At 44.9% G+C, this 15,096-nt stretch overlaps 1 protein-coding gene across 1 annotated transcript in view; it reads left to right on the top strand.

The window, feature by feature from the left end:
* Positions 1–15,096, top strand: part of LOC137299396 (receptor-type tyrosine-protein phosphatase delta-like) — a 424,076-nt gene that overhangs the window by 153,539 nt on the left and 255,441 nt on the right. The window contains exons 3-4 of the mRNA XM_067968105.1: positions 10,481–10,626; positions 14,344–14,485. Coding sequence (XP_067824206.1) covers positions 10,481–10,626; positions 14,344–14,485 — 288 coding nt within the window. The remainder of the gene's footprint in view (positions 1–10,480; positions 10,627–14,343; positions 14,486–15,096) is intronic.

The following is a 15,096-nucleotide window of genomic DNA, read 5'->3' as shown; positions in this document are numbered from 1 at the left end:
TTCACAGCCATTCAATTACTTTACAAGTGTGGTCACTGTTGTTATGTAGGCAGATTCAGCAGTTAATTCATGCACAGCAGGGGCTTGCAAACAGTAAAGGAGATAAATGACCAGATGAACTGTTTTGCTGATATTGGTTAGGCTCTTAGTGCTGAGAAAATTAGGATAGAAGACAAGGTAAATCAAAAGAGGCAAAGCTTTAAAACCTGGAGATTATAGGGAAAAAGAAGATTGAGGGAGGTGATGAAGATACTTGAAAAGGAGAAATTTGCAGGGGAGTGTGACTAATTGGATAGCTCTTTCAAAGAGCCAGCACAGGCACAATGGGCCGAATGGCCTCCTTCTGGGCCGAATGATTCTATGAATTCAGTATTCTGGGACAGAATGTGAGTTAGTTAGATGGTGCGAGGAGTCTGGATTTCAACAGGGTGGATGCCCGCAGGAGGAGCGTTTAGGACAGTGCAGCTGTGGAGGAGCAAAAGAAAAAGTTCAAGAAAACGCTGACCAAAGGCATATCGACAAAGACACGAGAATGTGTTGCATGAAATATGAGAGTGTCCTTTGGTTGTGAGAGGCACTACATCATTTCTGTCGCAGTCCGCATTTTCCCTTCTGTTAAGCCACCAACTGTCATGCAGAGCAAAAAGGGAGCCACTTAAAAAAAATCAAAACTGCAAATGTGAAGTAAAAATGGGAACGACTCTAAATACACAGCAGGCCCTGGCAGCAGCTGAAGAATGAAAACAGGTGAACGTTTTGTGTGCGGAGCCTTTATTAGCACTGGAAACTAGGAGATAACTGAGCCCCTTTAAGGGAACTGAAAATGATGGGGGAAGGGCCCCATTACCTGTGCCTCCACTCTCCTTCCCCTCACAACAGCGATGGAGTCACCCTCGTCCCTACGTTCCATCCTACTGGCTTCCAAGTTCAACGAGTGATTTTCCACTCCTTCCACCGCCTACAACCACCACCACCTTCTCAAGCGCAACTAGGGATGGGCAATAAATGCTGGCCTTGCTAGTGACACTCTTATCCCAAGAATGGATTTTTTTTTAAAACGTGATCTCACCATCATGTACATCCTCCCCTCGCTCTCCACTTTCCAGAAGGACCATTCCCTTTTGGATGCATTTGCTCGTTCTTCCGCTACCCTAACTTCCAGCTTCCCTTCCCCTGACATCCTGTGCAACAAAAGCAGATGCAGATGTCCATTCACCTCGTCCAACACCATTGCCCAGGGCCTGAAACAGCCCTTCCACGTGGTTCGATAATTTATGAGTATCTCCTCCAATCTGGTATACTGTATTCGCAACTTACAGTGCAGTCTCTCTGCATTGGGAAAACCAAGTGCAAATGAGATGATTGCTTTGCCAAGCACCTCTCTTCCATTTGTAAGTGTGATCCTGACCTTCATGCCTGCTCAACACTAAGTTCCTCCTCCTATTCCCAATCCGATCTTTCCATTTTAGGCTCCAACCAAGCTGAACGCAAGCTTCAGGAAGAGTAGCTCATCTTTCTCCAGTGCCCCAGCAGCACTCCAATTTTACTTTGGCGCTGGCTTTGGCTCAGTTGGTAGCATTCTTGCTTCTTGAGTCAGTAGGTCATGGCATCAAACCCCACTCCAGAGACTTGAGCAAATACTCTATGCCGATATTTCAGTGCAGTACTGAGGGAGTGCTACACTGTCGGAGGTGTGGTCTTACAGATGAGATGTTAAACCGAGGCCCCGTCTGCCCTCTCAGGTGGACTTGAAAGATCCCATGGCACTATTCGAAGAAGAGCAGAGGACTTCCGATGTCCTCGCCAATATTTATCCCTCAACCAATACCGCTAAAACCGATTACCTGGTCACTTATCTCATTGCTGTTGTGCGGAAATTGGCTGCTGCGTTTGCCTACATAACGATAGTGACTGCATTCTAAAAGTAATTCATTGGCTGTGAAATGTTATGGGATGCCCTATGGACATGAACGGTGCTATATAAATGCAAGCTCTTTCTTCTCTTTAGGAACATAAGACAGTAGTGATCTCTCCTACTTTCTCAGAGGCTGGGGATGCACAGAGGGATTATCAGCTTCTGGTGTTGGGGCGGTAGGATGGCACAGTGGGTGTGCACCCTCGTTACAACACACGTCCAGTGGAATTGGGGGGGGAGGGGTCTGCGCCCAGATGTTGATCATACTTTTCTCTTTCTAGGTGCAGGCTGGATGTTTCCAGAATTTTCTGTTTGGATTTCACTCCCGTACCCAGTTATTTTCATTGCCTTTTCCTCTTTTAATATTTCTTATTTCAGTGAGATGATCTATAACAGATTTCACCTATTTGCCGACCTTTCAAAAAACCTGTTTGGAATTTGACCAAAGATCTCTCTTCCTCCTCTCCCCTCCCCCCCTCCATTGTTGAGTCCCATTAAAGGGCTCCCTATTCTGACAAAGGGTCTACACCCAAAATGTTAACCTGAACTTTCTCTTCACAAACCGTTCTCAATCAATCTGAAGTAACCCCTCAGGGAGACAGGTAATAATGCCCATCACCCGCTTTGCTTGCAGCTGGCACAGTTCCCTTACTACCCCGAGATGTTTACATACGGTAATGGCAGGACATATGAATAAAATCTCATCCATGGGAGACATTTTAACTAAAATCACTTCCAATCCTGTCGTTTTGCTGTAAGAGGAAAGGAAGTAATAAAAATATAAGTCGGATTTACACAGCAGGATTTGCTCCTTACTAAATTGTCTTTTGTAGGCTTGTATGCAGATGTCTCACTGATCACTGGCGGGTTGTTATTGTGTAGATTCTTCCATACATATTTTCTTATTGATTTCTCCTTAATCTGCCCATTAGGTTCTGAGAATTTCTTCTGATTACTGTCTAATTCCTAGCAGCATTTGAACAGAATGAGTTTCGCTGACTCAGAAACCCATTCAACCTCTGTTGGCTCCACTCCATAGTAAACGAGCCCGGATAAAGCTAGGGATTTCTTGGGAGCCAATAAATTCCGCTGCAAGCCTTTCACCACATTTTCTAAATAAAGTACTAATTAAAAAGAAAGTAAATAAGAACTTGGATTTCTGTAGTGCCTCTCACGATCTCAGGACATCCCAAAATGCTTCACAGCCAATGAAGTACTTTTGAAGTGTAGTCAGTGTTGTAATGTAGGAAACGCGTCAGCCAATTTGCGCACAGCGAGATCCCACAAACAGCAATGAGATAATGACCTGTTTTAGTGATGTTGGTTGAGGGATAAATATTGGCTGGGACACCGGGGAGAACTCTCCTTTTCTTCGAAATAGTGCCATGGGATCTTTTACATCCACCCGAGAGGACAGGTAGGGCCTCGGTTTAACATCACATCCAAAAGACTCCCTCAGTATGTATTACTTATCATTTCTAAATGTAGTCCTAGTTAATCATCATTGCTGTCACATTTCCTCCTTCAGACAGTGTGTAGTTTGGCCAGCTTTGGGCTGTACACTTCTCCATTGCCCCAGATGTTAGATCTAGACATGTCTCCAAGCATGAAGAAGAGAGTTGACATTCCAATTTGAGTCCACTAGAAGGGATCAGTGGAAAGCCTGTTGATGTCATCGAAATAAAGATCAATGAAATATTGATGGCCTGCCTCTAAATGTCATTTAGTAAATACTACATTATATATCATTATTTTATCTCTATCTATAATTTATTAAAAGTCTTGCACACAGTACACCTTCCCCACGCATACTTGTTATAAACACCCCATTGTTATAAAACAGCGAATCCTTCAACTCACCACGAGCAACAACATTGGGAATCTGCATGTCTAATATTATAAAAACTTTACGTAATCACACACTTCCTGTCACATTTCAACATTGCCACTATCAAATGCAAATTTCCATGTCATATTTCAGGGAAAAAAGTGTGAAGAAACAAAGGTATCCATTTGGAATATATATATATGTATATATATGCAAATTCTCCAGCAGCAGAATACACCAGAGCCAGAATATCTGTAGCCTCTTAACTAACTTGTGTATGAACTCACCCAGCGTTTACGGAGCATCAAATAGACTTTGTAGCTTTGATGGGGAGGGGGGGGGGGAACACCTATAATTTACCATGAGAATTACACATTGTGTCTTTTATGGTCTAATGGTCCTGATCTCATAATACAGTGCATCTTCTGACTTACTGTGAGAGTCAACATTATATGTTTTTGTTCTATTTCTTCTTGTGGTGTGGGCAACGCTGGCAAGGCTGCATTTATTGCCCATCCCTAGTTGCCCTGAGAAGATGGTGGGCCTTCTCCTTGAACTGCTGCAGACCTTGTGTTGATGATGCTGTCACAATGGTTTTAGGTAGGAAATCCCAGGATTTTGATCCAGTGGTAATGAAGGAACAGTGATATACGTCCAGATCAGGATGTTTTGTGACTTGGAAGAGAATTTTGAGGTGAGGATGCTCCCATGGCATTGCCGCTCTTGTCCTTCTCGGTGGTAGAGATCGCAAAGGAGGGAGATGCTGGTGAATTAGCCTTGGTGAGATGCTGTGGTACACCTTGTGGATGGTACATACTGTAACTAACAGTACACCAATGATGGAGCGGGTGGATATCGAGTCCAGTAGCAGGGGTGCTGATCAAGTGATCTGCTCTGTCCAATATGGTGTTGAGCTTCTTGAGTGTTGTTGCTTTTGTACCGATCCAGGTGAGTGATGAGTATTTCATCACAATCCAGATTTGAGCCTTGTAGATGGTAGAAAAGCTTTGAGGGGCCAGGAGGTGAGCCACTTGTTGCAGAATACCCAGGCTCTGTCCTGCTCTTGTAGCCATGGTGTTGATATGGCTGGTAGAGTAAAGCTTCTGGTCGGTGGTGACCCCCAAGATATTAATGGTGGGGAAGTCTGCACTGGCAATACTGTTGAAGGGCAGGGATGCATGGCTGGACCTCTCTTGTTTGAGATGGTCATTACCTGGTACTTGTATGGTGCGGTTGCTACCTTCCGCCTATCAACCCAAGCCTGGTTGTATCCAGGTACTGCTGAAGACTGGCATGGCCTGCTTCATTATCAGAGGGATTGTGAAGGGAGCTGAACATTGTGGAATCGTCAGTGAACAGCCCCACTGCTTACCTTATGACAGAGGGAAAGTCATTGATGTAACAACTGTGTCTAATGGCTGTCCACAACCTCCGATACAGTTTCAGAGCAATCTTGAAAACAAAAGACAAAATCAATCATTTCATGCTGGGTTCCTCTGACTTGGACACAGTAATTTACCTAAGGATTTTAGATAAAGCGGCCTATGTTTGCATATTGAGACCACTTCCCCAGAATGAGTGAGTGAGCGGTGGCCTTAAAGGGACAGGCCGGCTTAGTAACTAAATATCACTACTGTGCTGCAGACCCCAGATTACCTTGTGAGCAATGCCACAGGAGATCTGCTAGTACTTATAAAGTGTTTTAAGGACATCCAGTGGCAGTACACAAACCTGCACTGTTTTTTCCACTGTGACTCCAAGTCATAGATTGGACTCCTGAAAATCGCATTGAATTGCACCTCCAGTGTGCTTCTGTCTGATCCCATTTTATCTTCAGACCTCCAGCAGGATTGCGATTATATGTAGAGAATAATTCTTATTATGCTATCAGTGTGACTGAAACCCAGCCACTCACTTCGATCTGCTGGAAAGACATCATGTGGGGACTTAAATAAAGTGCAATGGAGTTGTGGTTGGTTTTGAGAACAGTGCATCTGCAGGATTTCAAATTGCAAGTCTCAGAGAATCTCTGGGTAAATATGGAATCTCTAAGTTTGATGTAAAAACATATTTAATGCAGCAGGTTAGCATCTCTGCCTGTTTATTAGAGCTAGGTCGTTCAGGGGTGATGTCAGGAAGCAGTTCTTCACACAAAGGGTAGTGGAAATCTGGAACTCTCTCCCCCAAAAAGCTGTTGAGGCTGGGGGTCAATTAAAAATTTCAAAACTGAAATCGATAGATTTTTGTTAGGTAAGGGTATTAAGGGTTACTGAGCCAGGGCGAGCAGATGGAGTTAAAATCCAGATCAACCTTGATCTAATTGAATGGCGGAACAGGCACGAGGGGCTGAATGGCCTACTGCTGTTGTCCCTATGTTTAAGCAGCCACTAGGATGCAGACAAGAGCAGGCCCTAATGGGCACTCCCTCCAGTCTTTCTCCCTGTGAAGAAGGTGATATGTGACACTTTTCTCAAAGCTTCCCCCTGCCAACCCTTATATTCAGGAAAGGAAATGAATGTTCCCTAATGTACAAGAACAGTGTGGGAGGGAAGTCCATGATAGACTCATCACACATGGGACCTTGTCGAAATTAGGATTGATGGGCAGAATGGCCTCACCGCACTCTGGATTTTCTTAAATTCATACAACCGAGATTAGGGACACACCACAAGGTTCAACTTCCTGTAGTAGCACAATAGTCAATATATGTGCATAAAGTTTCTTTTGTGTGCAATTTTTACATGCTCATTATCTGATTTATTTTTAATGGTTTCCCGCTGCATGCATTAAAATAGCAAAGGAATTTTATACCAACACATGAACCAATGGGGTATTAGAGGAAATTAACCCTTCCCTGGGTGCAAATAGTGGGCACATTCCTAACATTCCATGGTACACTTTGTTACTCCAGTGTTTCTATCTTTCAACTAAGAGCTTACTCTGAAGTTTTACAAAACAGCGTTCAGTTAAGTCAGCACTGTGTCCCATGATGCTCCTTGCACTCTCACAATGACTGACACAATGAGCCAATCACATTCATCATTCTGCCTGACTGATGCAATGAGCCAATCACATTCATCGTTCTGACTGACGCAGTGAGCCAATCACATTCATCCTCTGCCTGACTGCGCAATGAGCCAATCACATTCATTCTTCTGCTGTTACCAGAATGTGCAGCCTCTAAAGCCTTGGATCAGCTTCCATCCAAGATGGCTGGCTGGCTAAACCAGCATTTAATAGAGGCACACAATCTGCTAGCTGTTATCTGGGGCCAAGTCTTTGCTATTTATTGCTGGAAATAGACTGGTCATTGTCAGCTATACTTGGGAAGGGTGATTGAACGGCTTTGTTGAGAATCGGCCATTCAGTATCTATCTGCATCTGTGAGGAAACTCCTTTGGGGGACAAGCTGTTCATTGTCTCCCTGTAAATGGGAAGAAGTGGATGATGAAAGGTTAATCCGCTCCATTGAGAAGCTGTCTGCTGTCTGTTTGTAAATGGGAAGAGGTTGCATTGCGGAACAAGTTGTTCATTGTCTCACCATAAGTGGCTGGACAGGAGTGAAAAGGTTCCCCCAATCTGCTGGGAGCAGCAATCTGGCACCTAACTTTAAATGCTGAAAGCTCTAATAGGACGAGACTGCCTCATACCTAACGGTAAATGGTGATAGGCTTTTTGAGCACAAAATCTAGGCTGACACTCCAGTTCAGTACTTAGGGAGTGCTGCACTGTCGGAGATGCTGCTTTTCAGATGAGTCGTTAAACCGAGGCCTTGTCGGCCCTCTCAGGTGGACATGAAAGATCCCACATCACTATTTCGAAGAAGAGCTGGGGAGTTCTCCCCAGTGTCCTGGCCAATATTTCTCCCTTGACCAATATCACTAAAACAGATTGTCTGGATATTTATCACACCGCTGTTCGTGGGAGCTTGCAATGTGCAAATTGGCTGCTGCGTTTCCTACATTACAGCAGTGACTACACTTCATTGGCTGTAAAGCACTTTGGGACACCCTGAGGTCATGAAAGGTGCGATAGAAATGCAAGTCTTTTCTCTTCTTTATGGCTCGTCTTTCCACGTGAGCGGACAGTGAGTGTCAGCATCACAACCAGCCGAGCCCAATCCTGTCATCACCTGACATCCACACGTGTGTTTTCCAGCAGGTGTCACTAGGCAGTAGTCTGTGGACAACAGCCGCCCTCCTCATCACTGCCTCGGCTGCAGGCATTGAACCTGGGATCTTCTAGTCTCCATGGCTCAGTATTATACCAGGATGTGCCTTTACCCAAGATTTACCCACTGGTGCTTCACAGGAGCAAAATTTGACACCGAGCCGCGTAAGAAGATATTAGGACAGGTGACCAAAAGCTTGGTCAAAGAGGTAGGTTTTAAGGAGCATCTTAAAGGAGGAAAGAGAGGCAGAGAGGTTTAGGGAAGTCGAATGACGGATTCTCACCTCAGAAATAAGGAATGACCACGGTGTTCCTGATTTCACGGAGACTCCGAAGCTTCCGGGTTTGAAGAATCTCTTGAAAAAGGAAAGATTGTGTTGTACCAATTATCACAAATATATAAGGAGGTTGCCACTCCTGGCTAGAAGGACACACTTCCCACTGTATTGCCTTGAGCCTCCTAAAATATCGTTACTGTTCTGAGAGACTCCTTCACTGCTGTGTCGAATGAGGATAAAATTATGAGCGCAGTAAGGTTAGGAATGTCGCTTCTCCTGGCTTTTGTTTTAGAAAGGGTAGCCTGAGGCTCCCAATAAATCTTCGGTCCTCATTGATTTCTCTTGAGTACTTGATGCTTAAACTGCTGAAATCTCCAGCCTTCAACAAACTCTGCCTGAAATCTCAATAAATCTCATCAAATGCCTTCCTGACACCACGGGTAATCTGTCTTGAGGATGGGGGAGGGGGAAGGATGCGCTCTTTTAACCTGCAGGGCATGGTGTCTGACTCATGCTAACCCTTAACTTGGAAGTGTTTGAGCTCTCAGAGAGCGAGAAGATTCAACTTCCTGTCATTGTCCTCCTTCACTTTGATGCCTACAAAACAGTCATGTGTTAACTCAGTGGCCTTTCTTCATATGCGAGCCTAGAGGGTAGGGTGGCCAACTCTGGTTGGACCTATTCCTGGAGGTTTTATCACATGACTTCCCTCCTCCAACCACTCCACGCCCCCACTGTCCCACCGACACGTCCACCCTCAAGATGCCCCCTCTTCCCGCGCCAATTGGGAAGCGAGTAGCCTCTTTGTTACCCAATTGGATGATTCTTGACTATCAGTCAAGCAGACTTCTTTCCTATCTCAGATATTTTAATAACTAATAAATGAAAGTTTGCAAAGAAAATGAAAAACACATTTTTTTAATGCCCCCCATGAGGTCGCTTGCAACAGTGTCCTGAAGATTAATCTTTAATTCCTGGCGACTCCAGCACAACCCTGGAGAGTTGCAACCCTACTGGAGAGTGTCAGCAGCAAGGACAGAGTAATACACGGGGCTATTGGGCCCGTGTCCAGGGCCATGGTAAAACTCACCGTAACGCAGAAAAATTGCATATAACCAAAATATTCTAGTATTTAAAAATACTGTCAGAAGGCAAAGTCGACAGGTTTGTTACAATGTAAATACTGAGACTTACCATTGTAGGTGCTTAAATGGATCAGAGGGGGGTTGTGCGGGGGGGGGGGGGGGGGGGAGGTTGCGGAAGCCCTGAACGTTCTTGGTACCCAGGCCCCCCAAGAATTCGTAATCCGTCTCTGATCGGCAGGACATTCAGTCATGGAGGAGGGATGGGAGTGGACATTGCGTCCAAGCCCAATATTGTCCTCACATGGTATTGTCCACACAATTCCAGCAAGGGGTCACTAGGTAACAATCAAGAACAAGAACCCTGGCTGTTTTTTTCATTTTGTTTGCCCCTCCCTATCCCTGAGATGCTGACACCAGTTCTAGCCCTGCCCTACCTGAGATCAGCTCATTCTGCAGAGATCAGGAATCAACCTGGGGCCTCTCTGGTCTCTACGGCTAAGCTTCTCACCGGCAAAACTCACTGAACCATTGAGGGAGCCCTGTCTGATTTGTTTTGTTTTGTTTTGAACAAGGAGGGGATGGTGATACAATTATATAATGGTACCTTCCTTTGTTCACTAATCTGGTGAGATCAGCAGTATGCTAGTCGGCCGTGATGATATTGAAGGAGTCCCTTCTGTAGTGTACTGGGAGTCCCTTCTGTAAAGTATTGGGAGTCCCTCTTGTAATGTACTGGGAGTCCCTTCAGCAATGTAATGGGAGTCCCTTTCATTTATATTGCTGAGCAGATCCCACCGCACCAGCACACAGGCAAAGATGTGAAACTGGTGATTAAAATTTCTGGCTGTTGCTCCTTCTCTGCCTGGAGAAGGTCCATTTAGCCAGAAAGGAGAAAGCCCTATTATTGGCCCAACCTGGCCATTCATGGCCAGAAAAAATGGCACTTTGGGGTTGCTGCCTCTGGAGGTGAGAAGGAAAATGACTTCTTCAGGATTGTCTACCACTTCGGGACGCATTAACACTGCCTCTTTTATCTTCCAGCGCTGTTTTGGGGGCTGTTGATGTTGGTCATGCTACAAGGTAGAAGTAGCATGAGAAGTGTGTGTCTAAAATGACCAATTGTTTGAACTGATTCCTTTTGATGGACTCTTGAGACGTTCTGATCCTTCCCGTTACTGATAAATTTCCCTCTTATTTCTTGCAGCTCCTCCAAGGTTCATGAAAGTTCCCAGTGACCAGATTGGCGTTTCAGGAGGAGTGGCGTCATTTGTCTGTCAGGCGACAGGATCGCCCAAACCTCGAGTTACTTGGAACAAGAAAGGAAAGCGAGTGAGCTCCCAGCGTTTTGAGGTACGTGACTCGGTAGATCTTATGAAGCAATTAATAATGCTGCTGGGTCAGTATAGCAGGTTAGGACTATGTTCTTTCAACTCTAGCAGTGGAGTTCAAATGCACTCAGGTAGACTGTCTTCTCCCATGGTTCTGGTGGTGAAGACACCATCCAGTGTGGAGCTGAGCCCTAGAGACCAACGTTTGATGCCCGTGGGTAGAATCTCTCCGGAGATTTCCCCACCTCCCTTCGTAGCTTTGGTGGAAACATTATTGAAATGGCGTATTGGCTGTTGACAGAGTTTTTCCAGGGTTTCCGCCAATCCGCCACCAAAGTTACGAAGGGAAATCGGGAGAATCTACCGGCGCTGACACCCTAGCTGGTGTCGCCCAGGGGGAGCAGTAGCAGTGCTAAACTTGGGTTGGGGAGGCCAGTAATGAGCCAGGGTTCCCCCTTCTGATTGTTATTCAGTGACCCTGCAGGAAAGTATGGATGTTAGTCGAGGACAAGATCTCGCTCAGTTGTGGTGGCTCCCCTTCAAGGTCAAATAACTTCCAAGGCTCACAGATGATGGATGGAGAATTGCCAGTTCTTTGTGGAACAGTACCCCACATAGGTCAGCACTTTGAGGAGAGGAGGGTAGAAACTTGGGAGTGAGAGAGAACAAAAAAGATCCACAGTCCATCATATCTTGGACTGAAGTTGAATTCCAAGAGGAATGCAGTGACCTAAGCAATAAGGACAGGAAATGACAACTCAGTCCAGTAGGGGCTGCTCCGCTAAGGCTGAAGTGTGTTGTTTGGGCAGATTCTACTTGAGGCAGCAGAGGGGTATTGACCCCGTATATTTAGTTAAACAGCCAAGTTGAAGATAGGCTGGAGGGTGTCTGGGATTGACCATCAGTGAGCTCAACTCATCCTCCACCCGGACATCCAGACATGGGTCCATCTGTAATTCTTCAACCAAGATGATGATTCCAGGGGATGCATTTTTTTTTCAAAATCCTCCTCCATTGTCTCTCAAAAAAGAAAACATCGATCCAAAAATGTTCTCTGCCTCTTTGAAAAGCATCTATTTTCCTCACCACCTACTTGCCTTGTCAGGTCTCCTCTCTGCTAGATCATTCATGACATCACCAGTTAGGAGGACTCCAGTGTGTCTCACGAAAATCAAATTTGGACTGGCCTGAGAGCTGATAGTATGTTCTTCCATGGTCAGGAGGCTCTGGGTTGGCTTCCATTGCAACGGGCTATTGTCATGGACCCTACTTGCTTTTGATGGAACTGCTCCAGGGGCCTTATTAACATAGCAACATAAGAACTTAAGGAGTAGGAGCAGTAATAGGCCATATAGAATCATAGAATCATAGAAGTTTACAACATGGAAACAGGCCCTTCGGCCCAACATGTCCATGTTGCCCAGTTTATACCACTAAGCTAGTCCCAATTGCCTGCACTTGGCCCACATATGGCCCCTCGATCCTGCTGCGCCATTCAATAAGATCATGGCTGATCTTTTACCTTAACTCCACTTTCTCGCCCTGTCCCCATATCCCTTAATTCCTTTAGTGTCCAAATATCCATTGATCTGAGTCTTGAATATACTCAACGACTGAGCACCCACAGCCTTCTGGGGTAGAGAAATCTAAAGATTCATCACCCTCTGAGTGAAGAAATTTTTCCTCATCTCGGTCCTAAAAGGCCGGCCCCTTATCTTGAGACTATGACCCCTAGTTCTAGACTCTCCAGCCAATAGAAACAGCCTCTCAGCATCTACCCTGCCAAGCCCTCTAAGAATTTTATACATTTCAATGAGATCACTTCTCATTCTTCTAAACTCCAGAGAATATGGGCCCATTCTACTCAATCTCTCCACATAGGACAACCCTCTCGTTCCAGGAATCAATCTAGTGAACCTTCGTTGCACTCCTTCTAAGGCAAGTATATCCTTCCTTAGGTAAGGAGACCAAAACTGTACACAGTACTCCAGGTATGGTCTCACCAGAGCCCCATATAATTGCAGCTAGACCTCCTTGCTCTTTCTTATACTCCAGCCCAATTGCAATAAAGGCTAACATACCATTTGCTTTCCTAATTGCTTGCTGTACCTGCATGTTAAATTTCTGTGATTTGTGTACAGGGACACCCAAATCCCTCTGAATACCAACATTTCTTAGTCTCTCACCTTTCTGCTTTTCTACTCTTCCTACCAAAGTGGATAACTTCACATTTCCCCACATTATACTCCATCTGCCACCATCTCGCCCACTCACTTAACCTATCTATATCCCTTTGCAGCCTCTTTGCGTCCTCCTCACAGCTTAATTTCCCACCTAGCTTTGTATTGTCAGCAAACTTGGATACATTACACTCGGTCCCCTCATCTAAGTCATTGATATATGTTGTAAACAGCTGAGGCCCAAGCACTAATCCTTGCGGGTTACAACCTGCCAACCTGAAAATGACCCGTTTATTCCTACTCTCTGTTTTCTGTCCATTAACCAATCCTCAATCCATACTAATATATTACTCCCAATCCCATGACCCCAAATCTTGTGTAACAACCTCTTGTGTGGCATCTTGTTGAATGACTTTTGAAAATCTAAATATACTACATCCACTGGTTCCCCCTTATCTACCCTGCTAGTTACACCCTCAAAAAACTCTAATAGATTTGTCAAACACGATTTCCCTTTCATAAAACCGTGCTGGCTTTGCCTAATCATATTATAATTTTCTAAATCTCCTGTTACCACGTCATTAATAATAGATTCTAGCATTTTCCCTACTACTGATGTCAAGCTAACTGGCCTATAGTTCTCTGTTTTCACTCTCCCTCCTTTCTTGAATAGTAGGGTTATATTTGCTACCTTCTAATCCACAGGGACCGTTCTAGAATCTAGGGAATTCTGGAAGATCAAAACCAATGCATCCACTATCCCTGCAGCCACCTCTTTTAAAACCCTAGGCTGTAGGTCATCAGGTCCAGGGGATTTGTCGGCTTTTACTCTCATTAATTTCTCCAGTACTTTTTCTTTATTAATATTAATTACTTAAAGTTCCTCACTCTCATTAGACTCTTGGTTCCCCACTATTTCTGGTATGTTTCTTGTGTCTGCTACTGTGAAGACAGATACAAAATATGTGTTTAACATCTCTGCCATTTCCTTACTCCCCATTATAATTTCTCCTGCCTCTGTCTCTAAGGGACCCAACTTTACTTTCGCTACTCTCTTCCTTGTTACATACTCGTAGAAGCTCTCACAATTATTGTCAGGCAGTGTTGAGGTGATTTGAAATTGCCGGCCTCCATGGAGGTGGAAACAATTCATATTTGTGGAAAGAAATATTTCTGTATGTTGAGGATAAAGGAATGTGTGATCTAACCAGGTGTGTTGTCCTATTTCACCAAGGTGTTGGTGGATCTCAGTATTTTAGTTTGAGAATAATGTTAATTTTGATTTTAGCCTTGCCTTTGAAGTTCAACTTCTAGCCGTTTTCTTCCAGAGGTTACAACTAAATTCCTAATCTTAGTTTGGAGCAAAACTGCATTGATGTAGTGCCTCTCACATAGTGACCTTCCCAGGGCGCTTCACACTTGGAGGAAGAGGCAGTGATCAGCAAGGGGAGAAGAGCTGAGAAATCATCGGGAGCCAATGTAGGTCATTGAGGAAGGGGGTGATGAGTGAGCGGCCTCCTTCTGTGCTGTAATTTCTTTGACCTCTTTAACTCTTTTAGGTGATTGAGTTTGACGATGGTGCTGGAGCAGTCCTGAGAATACAGCCCCTCCGGACACCCCGTGATGAGGCGGTTTACGAGTGTCAAGCAACCAATGCGCTTGATGAAGTAATCGCGACGGCTAAGCTCACTGTGCTAAGAGGTAAAGCTCATTTCTCCTTCTCACAAGTTAGTTAGTTGAGTACGGTGTTGTCCTTCTCAAAGGATTAGAGAAGATGCCGATGGGCACATGTATTTTGATGTGTAAAGTTACCTGTTCTAAGGAAGAATTACATAGAATGTACATCACAGAAGCAGGCCATTAAGCCCTACAGGTCTGTGCTGGTGTTTATGCTCCACACGAGCCACCTCTCATCCCTCTTCATCTCAACCTATCATCATATCCTTCTATTCCTTTCTCCCTCATGTGTTTATCTAGCTTCCCCATTATTGCATCTATGCTATTCGCCTGAACTACTCCTTGTGGTAGCGAGTTCCACATTCTAACTACTCACCGGGAAAAGAAGTTTTTCCTGAATTCCCTGTTGAATTTATTGGTGCAGTTGGTAGGAGACACCACTTGATAGTTGATGGCCCCTAGTTTTGGTCTCCCCCAAAAATAGAAACATGGGGGGGGAAAGAAATTGGAGAAGGCCTGTTATTGGGTGCGGGTAGCGCGATCCGCTGTTAAACCGCGCCCGATGGCCTCTGCGCAGGCAGGACGAGACTTTCATCCAACCTGAGGACTTACCTTCGAGCAGCGTTGGAAATCAG

Source organism: Heptranchias perlo, chromosome 29 (genome assembly GCF_035084215.1).
Source record: "Heptranchias perlo isolate sHepPer1 chromosome 29, sHepPer1.hap1, whole genome shotgun sequence".
Lineage (NCBI taxonomy): Eukaryota > Metazoa > Chordata > Chondrichthyes > Hexanchiformes > Hexanchidae > Heptranchias > Heptranchias perlo.
This window is presented reverse-complemented; position numbering and strand designations above follow the sequence as displayed.